The sequence below is a fragment of the Mustela putorius genome, unplaced genomic scaffold (assembly GCF_011764305.1).
Source record: "Mustela putorius furo isolate JIRA1106 unplaced genomic scaffold, ASM1176430v1.1 tig00003853_pilon_pilon_pilon, whole genome shotgun sequence".
Taxonomy (NCBI): Eukaryota; Metazoa; Chordata; class Mammalia; order Carnivora; family Mustelidae; genus Mustela; species Mustela putorius.
Window position 1 is genome coordinate 57,354,263 of NW_025422005.1, and position 16,987 is coordinate 57,371,249.

At 36.7% G+C, this 16,987-nt stretch overlaps 1 protein-coding gene across 4 annotated transcripts in view; it reads left to right on the top strand.

The window, feature by feature from the left end:
* Window positions 1-16,987, top strand: part of LRRC7 (leucine rich repeat containing 7) — a 572,538-nt gene that overhangs the window by 409,371 nt on the left and 146,180 nt on the right. For all 4 annotated transcript variants that reach the window (XM_004762996.3, XM_013061642.2, XM_013061643.2 and 1 more), the window contains exon 9: window positions 11,450-11,524. In XM_004762996.3, coding sequence (XP_004763053.1) covers window positions 11,450-11,524 — 75 coding nt within the window. The remainder of the gene's footprint in view (window positions 1-11,449; window positions 11,525-16,987) is intronic.

A 16,987-nucleotide genomic window follows, 5' to 3' on the forward strand; every position in this document is an offset into this window, starting at 1 on the left:
AGGTTAAGTTCGGTTGGGTGAATGTGGCAAAAGGAAAGAGGACAAATTTGCCGAGTGATATTTGCAAGAAACTATTTATAATGGTGGAGTGTTAATCATGACTCTCAGCTTAGTAATGAAGGAAAGATAGATGAATGAAAGTAGACACAGCATATCAGTCATACCAGGAGCTGCTCCAGGGAGTTCTAGGGTATTGACATAAGAGACTGTAAGTTTAGGCGCTGGTGGTCATCAGGGGTATAGTTGCAATTGAGATTTCAGAGTTGGTACAGATAATTGTGCTGATAGTTTCAGCAGGGTTTTGGGAGTGAGTTACTGAAATGAAATAGAGAAAGAGATTGGTTCTGCATGAGGATTGGTGATGTTGTTCAATTCAGATGAAATGTGTAAAGCACTAGCACATTATTTTGGAAAGAGCTGGAGATACAAAGGTAAACAAGATTCAGTCCCTGCTTCAAGGAGCTCACAGTAAAATATAGAACATGCTCTAGAAGGAATCCCTACACGGAAGGAAGGATACCTAACTCAATCAATGATCAGATCAGCAGGCTTAGAGAACAACATTTGCCAAGACCTGATCGCAAGATAAAGCATGATACCTTTAGGAACTGCAGGGTTAGGTTTTCCTTGAGGCTCAAGTGTGAATGAGGGTGTAGGGAAAGAAAAGGGTCCCTTGAGAGTTGTTTTGTATCCTATGGTAAAGGCATCTGGAATTTATATCCTTTGGATAGCGGGAAAACTTTGTTTCAAGCAAGAGTGGACATAGTGTTTGCAGTGTAGAGACAGGGCAGAGGAAGGAAGGGGATGTGGTTTTTTGGAGAAGGCTAGAAAGAAGACCGGTTTGAATTATGAGATAAGTGTGTATGTGTTACACAATTTTCCCTCTCAAATTTAGATTCAGACAAAATCATCCAACCTTATAATCTCTGTGCAGGAGTGGATAGTACATTAAAATGGAAATCGTGGGCGCCTGGGTGGCTCAGTGGGTTAAGCCGCTGCCTTCGGCTCAGGTCATGATCTCAGAGTCCTGGGATCGAGTCCCGCATCGGGCTCTCTGCTCAGCGGAGAGCCTGCTTCCCTCTCTCTCTCTCTCTCTGGCTGCCTCTCTGTCTACTTGTGATTTCTCTCTGTCAAATTAATAAATAAAAAATCTTTAAAAAATAAAAAATAAATAAAATGGAAATTATGTAATCAGAATTGCTTCCCTTACCTAATTGTTAACGTGTTATGGGGTTCACCCCAGGAAATACACAACACCAGAATGTAATCTCTGTGAGGGCTTGTTTTGTTCACTGCTGTTTCTCCAGTGCCTGGTACAAAATAGATGCTTAATAAATACTGATGGAATACATGTGTTGAATGAATTAAAGTCTCTCTTGAGCATCTGATCTCTTCCTTTGGCACTTTCATCTTAAAGTTGCCTTGCCCAAGTAGCACCATGCTAGATATGAACCACTTAGCATTATTCTCTGGGATACACCTTTTGATCTTTATTCATCATCTAACAAACCTTCAAGATGAGGCTCTTGTCTTCCCTGTATATATTAGTCATAAAATTTTGGGCACAGTGATTTTCGTCTTTATGCTTAAATCCCCTTGTCTGTAAGGTAGGGATAATAGCTAATATTCATTGAGCATTGAGCACAAGCACTTAAAACCTGTCAGTGTTCTAAGCATTTAAATACTTGAATATAGTTAATCCTCATTAATGAGCCACTGTCATTCACCTATTACAGACAAGGAACCCAAACGATGATTTTATAGCACATAGTCAACAAAACCCTGAGCTGAACTCTGTCTAGCTCCTGAAACTGTGCTCTTAATCACCCTGCTTACTACTTGTCCAATAATCATGCTTACTTCATTGGATAGGTGTCAAGATTCAGTAAGAATAATTTAGTAAAGGCACCTTGAAAAGTGCTTTGTTTTAGTAAGTGACCAAAAGAAGTTAGCTTTTGTTGTTGTTATTGTTTTGTTCTTACTAATTTTATCTTCTTAGGGAGCTATTTGATCATCTGTTAGAAGAGTCACTCTCTCCTTCTGGAAATTAGATTATTTCATTTTAGATCTAATTAGAAAAATTCACTCCTTTTATCATGCTGACTTACATCTACCTTCCTGCAACTCTCCTCACTGATTCTAATTCTGAACTGGGGATAAAGATAGCAGAAATCCAGCTCCTCTCTGTACAACACCCCTCAGATACTCAGATGGGCATCTTTTATGCCTACATCTTCTGTTCTCCAGTCTAAACAGTTTGTATCATTTCTGCCATTTCTCCTATGGCTTATTCCGAATACACTCTGCTTTGTTGAAGATACCTTTACACTTGGACACCTAGAGGGGAACAGAATACTGTAGTCCTTCTGTGGGCTCATGGTTGTATATGAAGCAGGATACTGACAGAAACGATCTTGGAACAGCCCTCCACATTCTGAGTCATATCCCCAGAGATCACTGTAGTGTCTTCGCATGGGGCAGGTAGTATTTCTTGACTAAATGAATGTACCTATAAAGAAATGAACTAGTCAACACTGAGCTTACTCTTGACTTAAATCCACAATTTTCTTCTCATTTACTTCTGCTTCTAATTTACATGTGTATAATTGGTTTGGGAGACATATGGCAGGATTTTATATTTGTCCCTATTAAACTTCACATGATTAGAGCTATCCAGTCTTCTAACATTTTCAGATCATTTTGAACACTAATTCAATCATTTCATATATTGTCTCTCCCTCTCAACATCATGTCATCTGTAGATTTTCTTCCTGTGTGCCATCAATATACTCATCTGAGTATTTAAATGGAATATATTACATTCATATTCATATTAAAATATTCATTAAACTTTATGGCTGAAAGTGTTTCAATTAATTATAAATTAATCACATTTTCTCAGCAGTGCATCTTATTATTAATTGTTAAGAATACCTGTTTATTTATTCATTTGATAATTCCTAGAATATAAATATACTTTCTTAAATGTTAACTGATTGCAGTAATTAAATTAAAAATAAAGCTTTAAAACATGAACATTTTAGTGGGAATGACATCTGAAATAAAATTGGGAAACATGAACTAACATAAAGTGGAAATAATCTTTGCGACTGTGGAGCTAAACTTTTCATCTCCCAAGAAATTAACTAAAGAAGTTAAACGGTCTCAAGGCATGTAGGACAGAACAATTGAGAGAATGAACAAGCAGGCTCATCATTAGAGCAGAACAATTTTAATCATCCAATTTTGTGTATCAGAAAGGGTTTCAGCTGTGCACTATGAAATGCATGAATGGAAATTTTCCCAGTTATGAGAGCTAAAGGGCTGTAGTACACCAAGCGTATTATTAAATAAAAAATGTAAAGAGAAATGGGAGAAAGTTTCTCAGAATGTCATCTTGGTTCCTTGGCAAATTGCAAACTCTAAAGATTATCAAAGAAGGCAAACATAAAAAAATAGTAATTTTAAGCAATGATCTCAAAATTAAGAAAAAATGTAGTCACTGAAATATGTCAATGAAATATAATAATTGCATCACTATGGTTAGAAAATATAATTTTTCAGAATTGCATTTGGTATTTTACATTGGTTGATTTGAGAAAAAGCCTTTTATTTATCTGCATTTTGAAACAGATTCTATCCTACTGCCTTCGAGTTCTGCACAGTGTCTGGCATAACAAGTTATTATTATATCACCAGATCATCTCATCAACATTAAGACACTTAAAATTTAATTTTTTTTAAATTTGTGTTTAAGTAGGCTCCACACTCAGTGTGGAGCCCAGTGTGGGGCTTGAACTCATGACCTGAGATCAAGACCTGAGTTGAGATCAAGAATCAGATGCCCAACAGACCCAGCCACCGAGGGACCCCCTAAAGTCTTTTTTCTAAAATTTAAAATTTAAAGTTTCTTAACTTAATTTGGACAAAATTAAATAAGTGACAAATGTTATACTTTTCAGTTTATATTTCTCTTAACCTCTCAGAAGAAAAAAATTAATTGATGTTTAAGTACAGTCAAACTATTATGCAAATTAGTGGAATAAAAGTAACACATGCAACAGCCTAAAATTGTGTGTACATGACAGGGGTTATTGCAATTTGTTGCAGTCATGCAAAATATATGTTCCATTTATGTTAATACTGATATAATCATTTTCTTAGCTCGTTTTAACTAATCAAATTAAGGTCACTTCAAAAAGAATTCTGAAGTGGTTTAGGTGAGTATAAATGTGGAAGACTAAAATGTTCTCTAATATTTTTTATTATTTAAATGTGGTGCCTGTATGCTATAGAAAATTTGGAAATTATAGAAAAAATGTGAAGAAGGAAAATATAGTTATTCATAAGCCCACCATTGATATTTTTTAAATTAACATTTTTATCTAGTTTCTTCTGATATTTTTCTAACTTTTAAAAAAAGTGAAAACATATAAAGGTATACCTGCTAAGCAAAATAAGTTGATCAGAGAAAGATAATTTCCATAGGATCTCATTGATATCTGGATTTTAAGAAACAAAACAGAGGATCATGGAGGAAGAGAGGAAAAAAAATTTTTAAAGGATTTTTTTTGTAAAATATATAAATATTTCTCCATTTATAAGTATTTATATTTTAAAATGCATATTTTATAAGGCTATAAAATATAAAATTTTAAAGAAATATATCAAACTCCTACTAAACAAAATGAATACATTAACTACTTTTTATATTTGAGTTTAATCTTTTTTTGAAATAAATAAAACACTATAGATCAAATGGAAGTCTTTTATGCTGTCCGTCCTAATCTTGTTCCCATCACAGCACAATGACAACTTTGAATTTGATGTGCTTCTAAGCCATATATTCCTATTTTAACTGCATGTATATACACACACACATATATATATATACATATCACTATTTTGTAATTTATAGAAATCAGTTTGTGCTATATGAATTTTTATACCTATTTTATTCAATGTGTCCACAAGATTTATCCATCAGCATACTTAAAAATATAGATTATTCACTTTTATTGTTGTGTTCTATACCAGCATATGATTTTATCATAATTTGCTTATCTGTTCCCTTAGGCCATTGTTTACTTAGAATGTGACCTACTTCTTGCAGTGAAATTTTTCTACCATAATATTTTTCTATATTTCAGAGTATCTCAATAAGGATAGTTGCCTGAAAGCAAATATGAATATTTTTGAGACTTAAAAACATATTTGAAAATGTTTTCCTTAGAAGAATATGCTAATCTGTAATCCTCAAAGCACTTTATATGAGTGCCCAACTCACACACTTTCACCAGATTTGAATACCCGAAGCCATTTTGAGTAAATCCATTCATTTTTAATGGAAACAATTGACATTGCTATGAAATTAATTACAGATGGTCCCTGACTTACAAAGTTTCAACATACAATTTTTCAACTTCATAACAGTACAAAAATGGTACACATTCAGTAGAAACTGGACTTGAGATTTTGAATTTTGATCATACCACTAGCAATATGCAGGGGGATGATCTCTTGCCATGCTGGGCAGTGACAGTGACCCGCAGCTCCCAGTCACTGAGGGGATCACCGGGGTAAACAACCTGATACATTTACAACCATTCTGTGTCTTGCTTTCAATATGGTATTCAATAGAGACATTTAGCACTTTATTATAAAATAGGCTTTGTGTTAGATGGCTTTGCCAAACTGTAGGCTAATGTAAGTGTTCTGAGCATGTTTAAGGTAGGCTAGGCTAAGCTGTGATTCTCAATAGATTAGGTGCTTTAAATGCATTTTTGAAATATATTTTCAAATTATGATGGGTTTATAAGGATGTAACCCCATGATAAATCTAGGCAGATCTGTAGTATGAAAAAGGACAATTTATGTATAAGGTTGGGTGGTGTAAGTCATTTAGTTTAGTTCAAAGATCCACTTAAGATTGTTTATTGATCGTGAAATGCCATTTCATCATCTTCACGTTATAGATTTTGTTTCAGCAAGGTCATGTATTGATCTAATCAATTTATTTTCTCTCTGCTATTATTAGGAACTGGCTGAAATTTCTTCTGTGGCACATTTTATTATAACATCCAGTAATAAAAATATTATCTTTTTTTTTAATCTAGCATATGCTTTACTTTCTTTATTGGGCATCTGTGATCACCAGCGTTCTTCGTTATTTCAGAATTTCAGTTTTAAGCTGTAACATGATGTCATCTTTGGAGCCAGAAGACCTGAGGAACAATCCCAGCTGTAGTTATGCAACCCTCATAAAATCATTCTCATTTCCCCCAGGAAATTATTATCAGATTCTTCACCCATAAAGTAGGACTATTATTACCTTATGGTGTTATTAAACAAATTAAATGAGAACCTTTGAAATAAAGTAGATATAGAGGTTAGCATTAGTTATCCTTTTCAAGTAGTCATAGAAGTCTAGGATTCCCAGTAGAACCCACTGTGAGAGCTATTTTACAGGTATAATTGGTCAGCTTTATCTGCTACCTTCTCTGACACAGCTAAGGGAGCACATTATACAGTGCATGAGAGCCAACCCAAATTTTTAGAGACCACACAAGGCTTTTTGTTTCCACAGCATCCTCTCCTGCCCACACACCAACATTTCATACTGCCCAGAGCTTCAAGTCTGGCATTGCCTGGAACCAATCCAGAAATCTTGAAATCTTAAACTCTTAAATTCTGCTCTCAGAATTGTTCACACTCCTACTTCTCTCAATCCTTTCTTCTACTACACTGCTCGCTGACCTCATGCAAACCTGAAATCTCTTGCTTCTTCTGTTTTTTCCTAGCCTATCAGTCCTGCACCTGGTCCCCAAAAAACTTTAAATAATTACCATTGATAGAGCTCTTTTGATTGCCCTTAACTTGCTCTATGAGTCTTCTCAAACTATACGAGTATGCACCATTCTCCCCAAGTGCTCTATATATACAAAAGTCTTGACCTCTCCTGCTCAACAGATTACCTTCCTCTCTACTTCATCAAGAAACATTGAGACTTTCAGACCTGCCCTCTCTCTACTTCTTCTCTTCCCCCCATCAAGCTCACCTACAATCATCCTTAACATCTTCCCTTAAGTCTCAGTGAAAGAGGTGTCCTACTTCTGTTCAAGGCCTGCTCCTTTTCCTGTGTTATCAATTTCATCTTATTTGTCACCTCTTAGAATTTACTCCATTAATTTTATAGCGTTTTATCTGTCTTTCATCTGGCCCTCTTTGCTAGTGTCTTCTTACCAGCTTGACTTCCTTGATTTCATCCTAGTCCCTCGATTTCTATCGCTAAGGTTATCAGTATATTGCTGTTTCCAAAATTGAGTGGGCATCTTCAGTCTCTTAATTCACTGGACGCCTCTGCGGTAAATGATGCTCTTATACACTTCCTTATTTTTAATACAACACTATTCATTGGACTTTAGTAACCCCTTACTCTCCTGGACTCTATTCCTTCTTGCCTTCTGAGTTTGCTCTTCCTGTTTTTAGCTCTCAAACGTTAGTGTTCCCCAGGGTTCCTCCTTCAGCACCTCTGATTCCTCCCCATTCCTCCATAGGAAACTTGTCCTCATGTGTTTCGACTCCCAAAAGATGCCTAAGTTGTATCCTCAGCTGGGACCTATTCTCTTAGCTTCAGATTTTAATAGTTAACCAATTCCTGGACATCTTCACCGGTGTCCCATAGGGACCTAAAGCTAAATCATGGTCAAAACTGAATTCAGTCTCTCCCATATATCAGTTTCTATCTCAATATCCTGCATCTCCATTGGCGGCACCACAGGTGCTGGGAAATTGGGGGATACCCATGACCCCCACTTTCACCCCTATATCAAAGCACAAAGTCCTACTGTTTTCATCTTCTAAATGTTTCCTTAATTCGACTTCTTCTCTTTAATACTCATTATCTCTTTCATTACTAGCCCCATTAAGTTTCCCAGTTTTTTTTTTTCTTTTCTTTTTCCCACCAGGACAGATATACATAAAACACCAATCTGCCACAATCACTTCCTATTAAAAATAGCATAGTGATGTTCTTTCACCTGTAAAATAAAGTTCTAGCTCTTTTACAAAATATAAGGACTTCATAGACCCCACCCTCATTTTCTGCTATTCATTCTATTCCAAACTTAACACTCAGTAGAACAAACTGCCTGTTGCCATTCATTCATCATGCTGTTTCTCACCTCTGTTAAAATGTGCTTCCTGTCCTCTCCTCTCTACTCACCAACCCCTTCTCATGAATATGTATGTGGCTCTATGAATACTTATGTGGCTTCCTCATTACTACAGTATGTAGGTCCCCCTTTCTTTATATTTCCATAATAAGATGTGTTTACTTTTTCTGTGTTTGCCTTAGAAATAGAACATGAGTTTCTTGAGAGCAGAGGGCATTATGACTCTAGTGTTATGCCTGGAACTGAGGAGATATTTAGTAAGTATTTACTGAATAAAGGGATAACTAAATTATTAAAGTACTTTGTATCCATTCTGGTCATTCTTTTTTTTTTTTTTTTAATGATGTTATTGTGTAGCATGGACAGTAATGTTCACCAAATATTCCATGAATTTCTCTTATACTTCACAACCTTTCTTGAACTTAGTTTGCAGCCTTATAAACAGTTCTAGACATGGGACTCTAAGCAGAGATGATATGGGTCACTTCCAGTCTGAGATCTTTAAGAGCAGTGGCTGGTTTTCTATACTCTCTTCTCTGCTTTGACTCTTCTGGAAGTCTTGAGATGGTGGCAACACAACGCTCTGGGGACAGAAACCCAGGACAATGGACATGTAATGGGAGTGGGAAGTAAGCCATGTGGCATCAAGCCACTGAGATTTCAGGATTAATTTGTTACCACAGAACAATCGAGGTTATCTTAAATAACGCTCATTGTTCAACATTTATAAATTAATGTCCATCTTATTACAAGCATAAGGTTCTACTGAAGTTACAGTATGAAACTCTTTTTCTAAAGTCTGCACGGTATGTAGGCTTAGGGAAATCTGCACCATGTGACTGATATTTCCCAACTAGCCTGACTGTTCCTAGCCAGCCCTCTGCACATCAAAGTGGGCTTCGACCTTGATTGGTTTTCCATTCTTGCCCAGCTTAACATATAGGTAGAGTAGTTCATCTAAGTAAAAGAATATTTTCCTACACAAAAAAATCTCCCACACTTATTCACACATGCCTCTGAGTCTATAGCTGAATGCCATGCTCTAACTTTAGATTTTGATCTTGTTTTTTTTTTCTGTTTATTGAGAGATTTTTTTTTTAACTTTTTAAAATTTAAATTCAGTTAATTAACATATGATGTATTATTTGTTTCAGGGGTACAGGTCTGATTCATCAGTCTTATATAATACCCAGTGCTCATTACAATATTTATCTTCCCCTGTGTCCATCACCCAGGTACCCAATCCCTCCACCCCGCCCCTCAACAACCCTCCGTTTGTTTCCTATGATTAAGAGTCTCTTTCTCTGGTTTCATCTTGTTTCATTTTTTTCCTCTTTTCCCCTATGATCCTCTACCTTGTTTCTTAAACTCCACAATATCAGTGGGATCATATGAAAATTGTCTTTCTCTGATTAACTTATTTTGCTTAGCATAATACTATCTAGTTCCATCCGCATCATTGCAAATGGCAAGATCTCAATTTTTCGATCTCTGTGTAATATTCAATTGTATATATATATACATCACACCTTTCTTATCCTTTCATCCTTGTTATAGCTGAAATTTCTCCAAAGAATAGTAACATATTCCATTGCAATTGCAGTCTAAGGGCATCAGAGACTCTCTCCAAAGTAGTCCTGGCAGTCTCTGAAGCCTTCCTAAAGTGTCAAAGATGTGTGCATATAACTTCTGCTAACCGACAATTACCAATATTCTCATCATAACTTAGGAATAATTCCATTCTTTTCCACTATTATCCTATTAAATACACTGGTTTTCCTAACTAGGTCTCAAATATTATTAGACTATGGCTGTATCTTTTTTCAGTGATAATTTTTTTTTTTCCATTGAAAGAGACAAAACACCTGACTTTAGGTGTGGCTTAATTTGAGCCTAATATGTTATCAGGATCTTTTAACTCAAACAGCCTTTCCCTGCTTTTCATGCCCAAAGCTCCCAGGGCTGTACCCTTCCAGTTTCTAATCCAGCAGAAAAGAACAAGAGTCTCTGCCCCTGAAGTCTCAGTGAAAGAAACTTTGATTCTTATCTGCTCTGAATGGATCCTGTTCCCATCCTTGAGCCAACCCCTGGGGCCAACTGAATACAACGCACTAATTAGCTTAGGCATTCTCACTTCCCTGAAGTGACCAAAAGGAATGAACTTCAAGGGACACAGGTGGCCTGAAGGAGCCTAAAGGGAAAATTTTTGGAGAGAAATCATAAAAAGTTCATCACAAATCAAGAGGTGATGCTGGTAGCAACGGTTTCCTTTATCCTCTCTATATATTTTGCTGGAATTTAGAGACAACTTCAATCTAGGGACTTAGAATTTTTCATTATGCCCTGTGTGTTATACCTAGATCATATTCTCTCTCTCCTTTCTTTGAACTTCTCTACATTATTCTATTCTCCCATATGCTACCTTCTGTTTCAGTTATTTATATGTATTTGTCTCCTTGATTATATCATCAGCTACCTTAAGGCAGGAACCAGATTTGAAAATTGTGGATCCTGCCTTGTGTCTTTCACATATGAGACATCCCCAGTATTCAACCAATAATAATTTGCCGAGTAAATGAAGGGATAAGAAATGAATGGGTCTAATTCGTACTGTCATCATTTCATGGTAACGTAATCCCTATGCGGAGTATGTGTGTAAGTTTCTACTACACACACATAATAAAAACTGTATGCTAAGTACCATAGTAAACAATGGGGATGAGGAATAGTAATTAAAAAACAAACATTGCTCTGCCCTTCAAAAGCTTATATTCTAATGAAGACAAATACACTGAGTAATTAGGTTATAATAAATGCTCTAAATGATAATTATAGGGTATTAAGAAAGAGTAATCGATTTTTTAAAAATTTCTTATCCATTATTTTTATTAACATAAAATGTATTATTTGCTTCAGGGGTACATCATCAGGCTTACAAACTTCACTGCACTCACCATAGTACATACCCTCCCCAAGGTCCATAACCCAACCACCCTACCCCTACCCCAACTCCCCCTAGCAAACCTGTTTGTTTCATGAGATTAAGAGTCTCTTATGGTTTGTCTCCCTCCAGGTTGTTGTTCTGATTGTTTCCAGATCAGCTCTAGGTTGACTACCTCAGGGACTACCAGTTTAGATGGAGGTCTGTTAAATTTAGGACTGCTTGGAGGATTAATATTAGATTCCCAAATAAAATTTCCAGATTCAAGAAATTACACTTATATTGTGCTAAGAAAAGACTAATTTTGTTCTCTTTCTCCCTATCTCTCTCCTAGCCTGAAGTTCTGGATCAAATACAAAATTTAAGAGAGTTATGGATGGATAATAATGCATTACAAGTGCTACCTGGGGTATGTAAGTTTTTATTATGACATGTTGTCTAGAATCTATGTTATATATTAGTTATAATTAATAATAATATTCATTTATAAATCTCAGTGTTTGCCTTTCAATGTTAAACATTTATTTGGTCACCAGGTGTTTTTCATTAGTTGGTTTTTTTTTTTTTTGTTGGTTTTTTTATCCCCCACATACCTTCTGTGAGTGATGTAGGTATATATAATGTATGAAAGATTTTTCTTGTTCTCGCAGGATTCCATTATTCATCTCTCCACATACTGAGTTTTAAAAGATGAGAAATTTATATTGCTATATGGAAAAAGAAAATGCTACATATAAAATCCAAGTCTTGTTTTTACAGAATCAAACATAGTCCTATAGGTAACTAGATAATTGTTTCTGCTCATATTGTTAGTGCTCTTCCACAAAATAAAAATCTTTCTCTCAGTTTGGGTAATTTCCAATAGAATACATTTAAATTTTTGAAATTACAAAAAGTTAAAAATAGACCATTAAACTAGAGTCCATTTTTTTCAACTAATAGACAATCTAATAGACAGTAATATCTAATAAACACTAATAGACAGTAATACCTCCCAAGTAGAAGGTTTACCAGTCAACTCATTGAGTCTGAACGTTCCTGCCTTTTCCATTTAGAGAAAGAATGGCTGCATGAAATACTGCCTCTTGCCACTCATAATATACACTCAAATAAGCATGTACATACACACACACACATCAGCCACAGTGTTCCTGGTGGTAATAGCCAATTCCAAATCCCTTGCATTGGGCTAAGCAGACAGGGCAGCTGGATTTTTAATAACTCTTCAGCCACTGAGATTTAGATGTGTGTTGTCAAAGCCAGTTTAATTCTTTTGACTCGACATTAAAAATTCCTTAAAATGATTGCGAAAGCAACTAGAACAAGAGGTTTTTCTTTTTTGAACAAGCATGAAGCCACATAAAGGAGAAAATCTGGCAAAAGATTAAGGAAGAAAATGCTTTCTTCTCTTATCAAAAGAATACATTTATACTGTCATCATGGATACAAAACAAAACAGCATGCACATCTCTTATATATTGATTTATTTAAAAACTATTTATAAATACACCTCTATGAACCAGAAACTAAGCTAATGTTTAGTTACAAAGGGTTACAAAGGTAATATAATCAATGACCTTGAATATATTTATTTGAGGAGCTCACACATAACAGGAAAGATAGATATAGATTCCACTACACATAGTAGAGTCTGATTTGTGCCATATTCAAGGCATGTACAGATCCTGGGGCAATACAGGTAAGACACTTATCGATTCCCTATGCAGAGACTGAGGATCAAAATGTATGTCTACTTGGAAAAGTCTATACCTGCCTCTTTGACATATTTATTAATTCAAAAACACCTAAATAATGCCTAGCTCATGATAAATGCTAGGTGTTTTACAAATATTTATTCACTGAATCCTCATAATGAGCTTATAAAGTAGGGTTTATTACCATCCCCATGTTATGGATAGATGATGATAATTCAAACCAGAACCAGAAGCTGTTGTTCAATATGATGTTCCAGAATGCCACTGCTCTAGAATCAACAGAAAGCAAAATGGGAATTACATTCATCTTACTTTTCATAGTCATGACATTCCCCAAATCCAACCTTGAAAGTCAGCTCAGACCTCAAATTCTTTAGTAAGCTTATTATCTAAATGGAAAAGTTGTGATCAAACTGTCCATGAAACAGATAGTGCTGCCTAACTTGTCTGTTTCAAGAGTAGATTTTCCTTATACACAACTTTAAAAGTAGATTTCTCATTTTATTTTTTTTAAGACTTTATTCATTTATTTGACAGACAGAGATCACAAGTAGGCAGAGAGGCAGGTAGAGAGAGAGGGGGAAGCAGGCTCCCCACTGAGCAGAGAGCCCGATACGGGGCTCGATCCCAGGATCCTGGGGTCATGACCAGAGCTGAAGGCAGTGGCTTTAACCCACTGAGCCACCCAGGTGCCCCATAAAAGTAGATTTCTCATTTTAGTTAGTACACTTGAGTTTCATATTTTGCTCTGTTCCTTGTGGGAATACCCAAACCTCCTTGCCATAAAGAGGCATAGTTTTCTGAATGTCTATGCTGGCAAATAGTTGCTATGCAAGTACCTAGAAACACATGTCCTTGAAAGCTAATCTTGAATGCAAGCTTTAGCTATCCCGTGTCTATCAGTTTCACAGAATGATCATTCCTAAATATTTAGTGTCACAAGACACAGGGGAAAAAAGCAAGTTCATCTTGTTATTACTTCATGTATCATAATATTTTAAATTACGTGCAAAATACTTTTGGAGGCCTGAACTATCATTTTGCTACTCTGTTTTTCATAAATCAGAGAAGCAAGTAGATGATGAAAAATTAGTCTTCTACATAGCTGTCTTTTGACTGTCCCTCTAAGATCAGTCAACATGTGACTAAACAACCCATTGAACCTGTGTTTGTTCTTAAACAAACTTCAGTATCTTCTTTTGTTTGTGACGGCTTGCATTCCTTTCATTTGCTGTCTACTGCTCACTTATAGACCCCTTTTTGTCAAGGGGTGTTGGAGCAAGATTCAGTATCCCCCTCAAGGACTCTGAGACATTGAACTTCAAAAGCCTTTATCACTCCAGATTACTATTGTCCTTATAAGGGTTTGAAAGTGAGGGTTTAGAAAGACTCAAAAATAAACACCAAAGTGTTATTTTGCTTCTAAAAAGGATGTTTAGAAATTTTACGCCAAAATATTGAGTTGTACTGCAGATAACAATGAAGGAGCTTTCAAGGGGTAAAGATATTTTCTCACGATAAAGCAACAAAAAAGAAACACACACACACACAAACACATACATCATTCTTTTTTTGCTCGCCAGAAGAGAAGAATGAGCCATGGTAACATAATAGCTCCTTAGGGTGGAAATCTGTAAGTAAAGTGACAGTATCTTTCCAAGTGACTTATTTCCAGGCATGGGAGGAATTCAGAGCTCTGACCTAGTCACCCAAAGTACTCAGTTCCTACCTTAGCAACCCTTCATCTACTCCAAGACCCTGCTCACATTCTCTGCCTCCACACGGAGTGAGGGAGCAGGGCTAGCGATGTGTGCTGGGTTTATTAGGGAGTTAGAGTTCAGTAGCTGACAAGATAATCAACAGACTTTGTAGTCTGTAATCTGGGAAAAGTGAGCTTGAATTTTAGCTCCACCCCTTATTGATGGGATAACCTTGGAAAGTTACTTGTAATAGATGCTGGTATGCATCATCCTCCTGGAATGAAGAACTGACTCTATTTCTGAAGCGTCTGGGAATGCTACTTGCAGCTCTCCAGCCTCCTCAGGAGTTCCTCCAGCTGAAGAGAACTTCCCTACCCAGGGTCACATTCCTATTCCCTAAGACTTCCACCCAATGACCAGTGATAAAGGTCTGGCTCCTCACCTTTCCTCAGGACAACTGCGAGGCAATCCCAATTTCATGAGTCTTAAAGGGCCAGCTGCAGACTTCTCAAGACATCATCTCAGTTTCTTCATCTGCCAATCGTGCTTCCTTTCTCCCCTATGTCTTTCCCTGGCATTGATTCTAAGAACACTCTCTCATAAGCTTCTCTTTGTCTCTGTTTCCCAGGAACGTGTATGCCATTACTTAATTTACTAAGCTATAATGTGTGTTGAAGTGCAGACTCTGAGTCAGTAGGTCTGGAACAGGTCTGAGATTCTACATTCCTGACAGGCGTGTAGGTGGTGCCAATGCTGCTGGTCTGCAAAACACATTCTGAGTAGCAAGGATATGAAGTCTTAAATCAAATAATATATACAAAGTGCTTAGCAAAGGTTGTGCTTGTGTGTGTAGTGCAAGTGCAAAGGTTGTGCTTGTGTGTGTAGTAAGTTTGTTTATTTATTTATATTGTCAAATAATTACAGACAATATATTAAAGCGTACACAGTAGATTAGATGAACAGATAACCCAGTGAACACAGATATGTGTAGGGCATTTGTTTGCAAAACATGCCCTGAAAGAAAATGAAAATGAGGACTTTCATCTTGTTCTGACTCCTGTTCCCAGCTAAGCAGCCCCTGTTACTCCTGTTACCGTACCGTGTGAGTTTGTTCCTCCCTGTCCTCAGTAATTGGTTGCTCATCCATTTCCCCCACTTCTAAATTTTTCTTGAGCCCATCCCCTTTTCATTCTCACTTCTGCTGCCTTAGTTCAGGTCCTTCTCATGTCGGCAGATACATGTTTCCGGATCCTTGTGATAGGTCTCTGCCACTCCCCAAAAGAATCTTTCTTCCACAGTTCCCTGATGCTGATATTTTAGAGCACAAATCTGATTGTGTCATTCTCCATCGTAAAAACCTTGAACAGCTTTCCTTGCCTGTACGGTAGAATTGACATCTTCTTACATAACATGTAAGGAAGGACATTTAATGCCTAGCTTCTTATAATCCTACAAATTGAATTTCCCACTCTTCAGCAAACATGCCATGATTTTTCACATTTGCTCTGAACTTACATATTGTTTTCTCTTCCAGGTATAGGTTCCCCTTTTTTCTTTCCTTTTTTTTAGATTACTTATTTAGTTTATTAGTTATTTGAAGGGGGGCGGGGAGAGAGAGAGAGAGAGAGAGCGCACACAAGTAGGCAGAGCAGCAGGCAGAGGAAGAGGGAAAAGCAGGCTCTCTCCCCTGAGCAGGGAGCCCGATGTGGGCCTAGATCCCAGGACCTAAGCCAAAGACAGCGGGATCATGACCTGAGCCAAAGACAGTGGCTTAACTGATTGAGCTACCCAGGCACCCCAGGTTCTCCTTTTCTTGACAAGATTTTTCTTTTTTCTTTTTTTTTTTTTTAGATTTTATTTATTTATTTGACAGAGAGATCACAAGTAGGCAGAGAGGCAGGCAGAGAGAGAGGCGGAAGCAGGCTCCCCGCTGAGCAGAGAGCCCCATGCGGAGCTAGATTCTAGGACTCTGGGATCATGACCTGAGCCAAAGGCAGAGGTTTGAACCCACTGTTGCCACCCAGGCACCCCCTTGACAAGATTTTTCTTCCAGGCATTTTGCAGCCCTGTGTGTCCATGGCATTCTCCACATGCTTTGTTTTCTTTTATATATTATAGGGTATTATACTTAGTTTATTTGACAGTTTCCTTCACTACTTTGAGCTCCGTAGGATAAAGGCTTTGTCTGTATTACAAGTCTCTTCTCATACTTAGTTGACTTGTTCATGATTGTTCTCCATGTGTAACACAAGCCCTGTGTAACACAAGCCCTGACACAGTGGACTCTCAAAAAGAACTGGTGAATGAACAAAATATTGAATCTCTTTAGTAGGATAAAGTCCAAATCATGATTTAAAACCTTTCTTATGCATTTGAAATTGTAAGAATCAACATGTCAACATATGTTGTTTTGGTGGTAATCCATCTTTATTTATTTACTTATTTATTCTTCTGCAG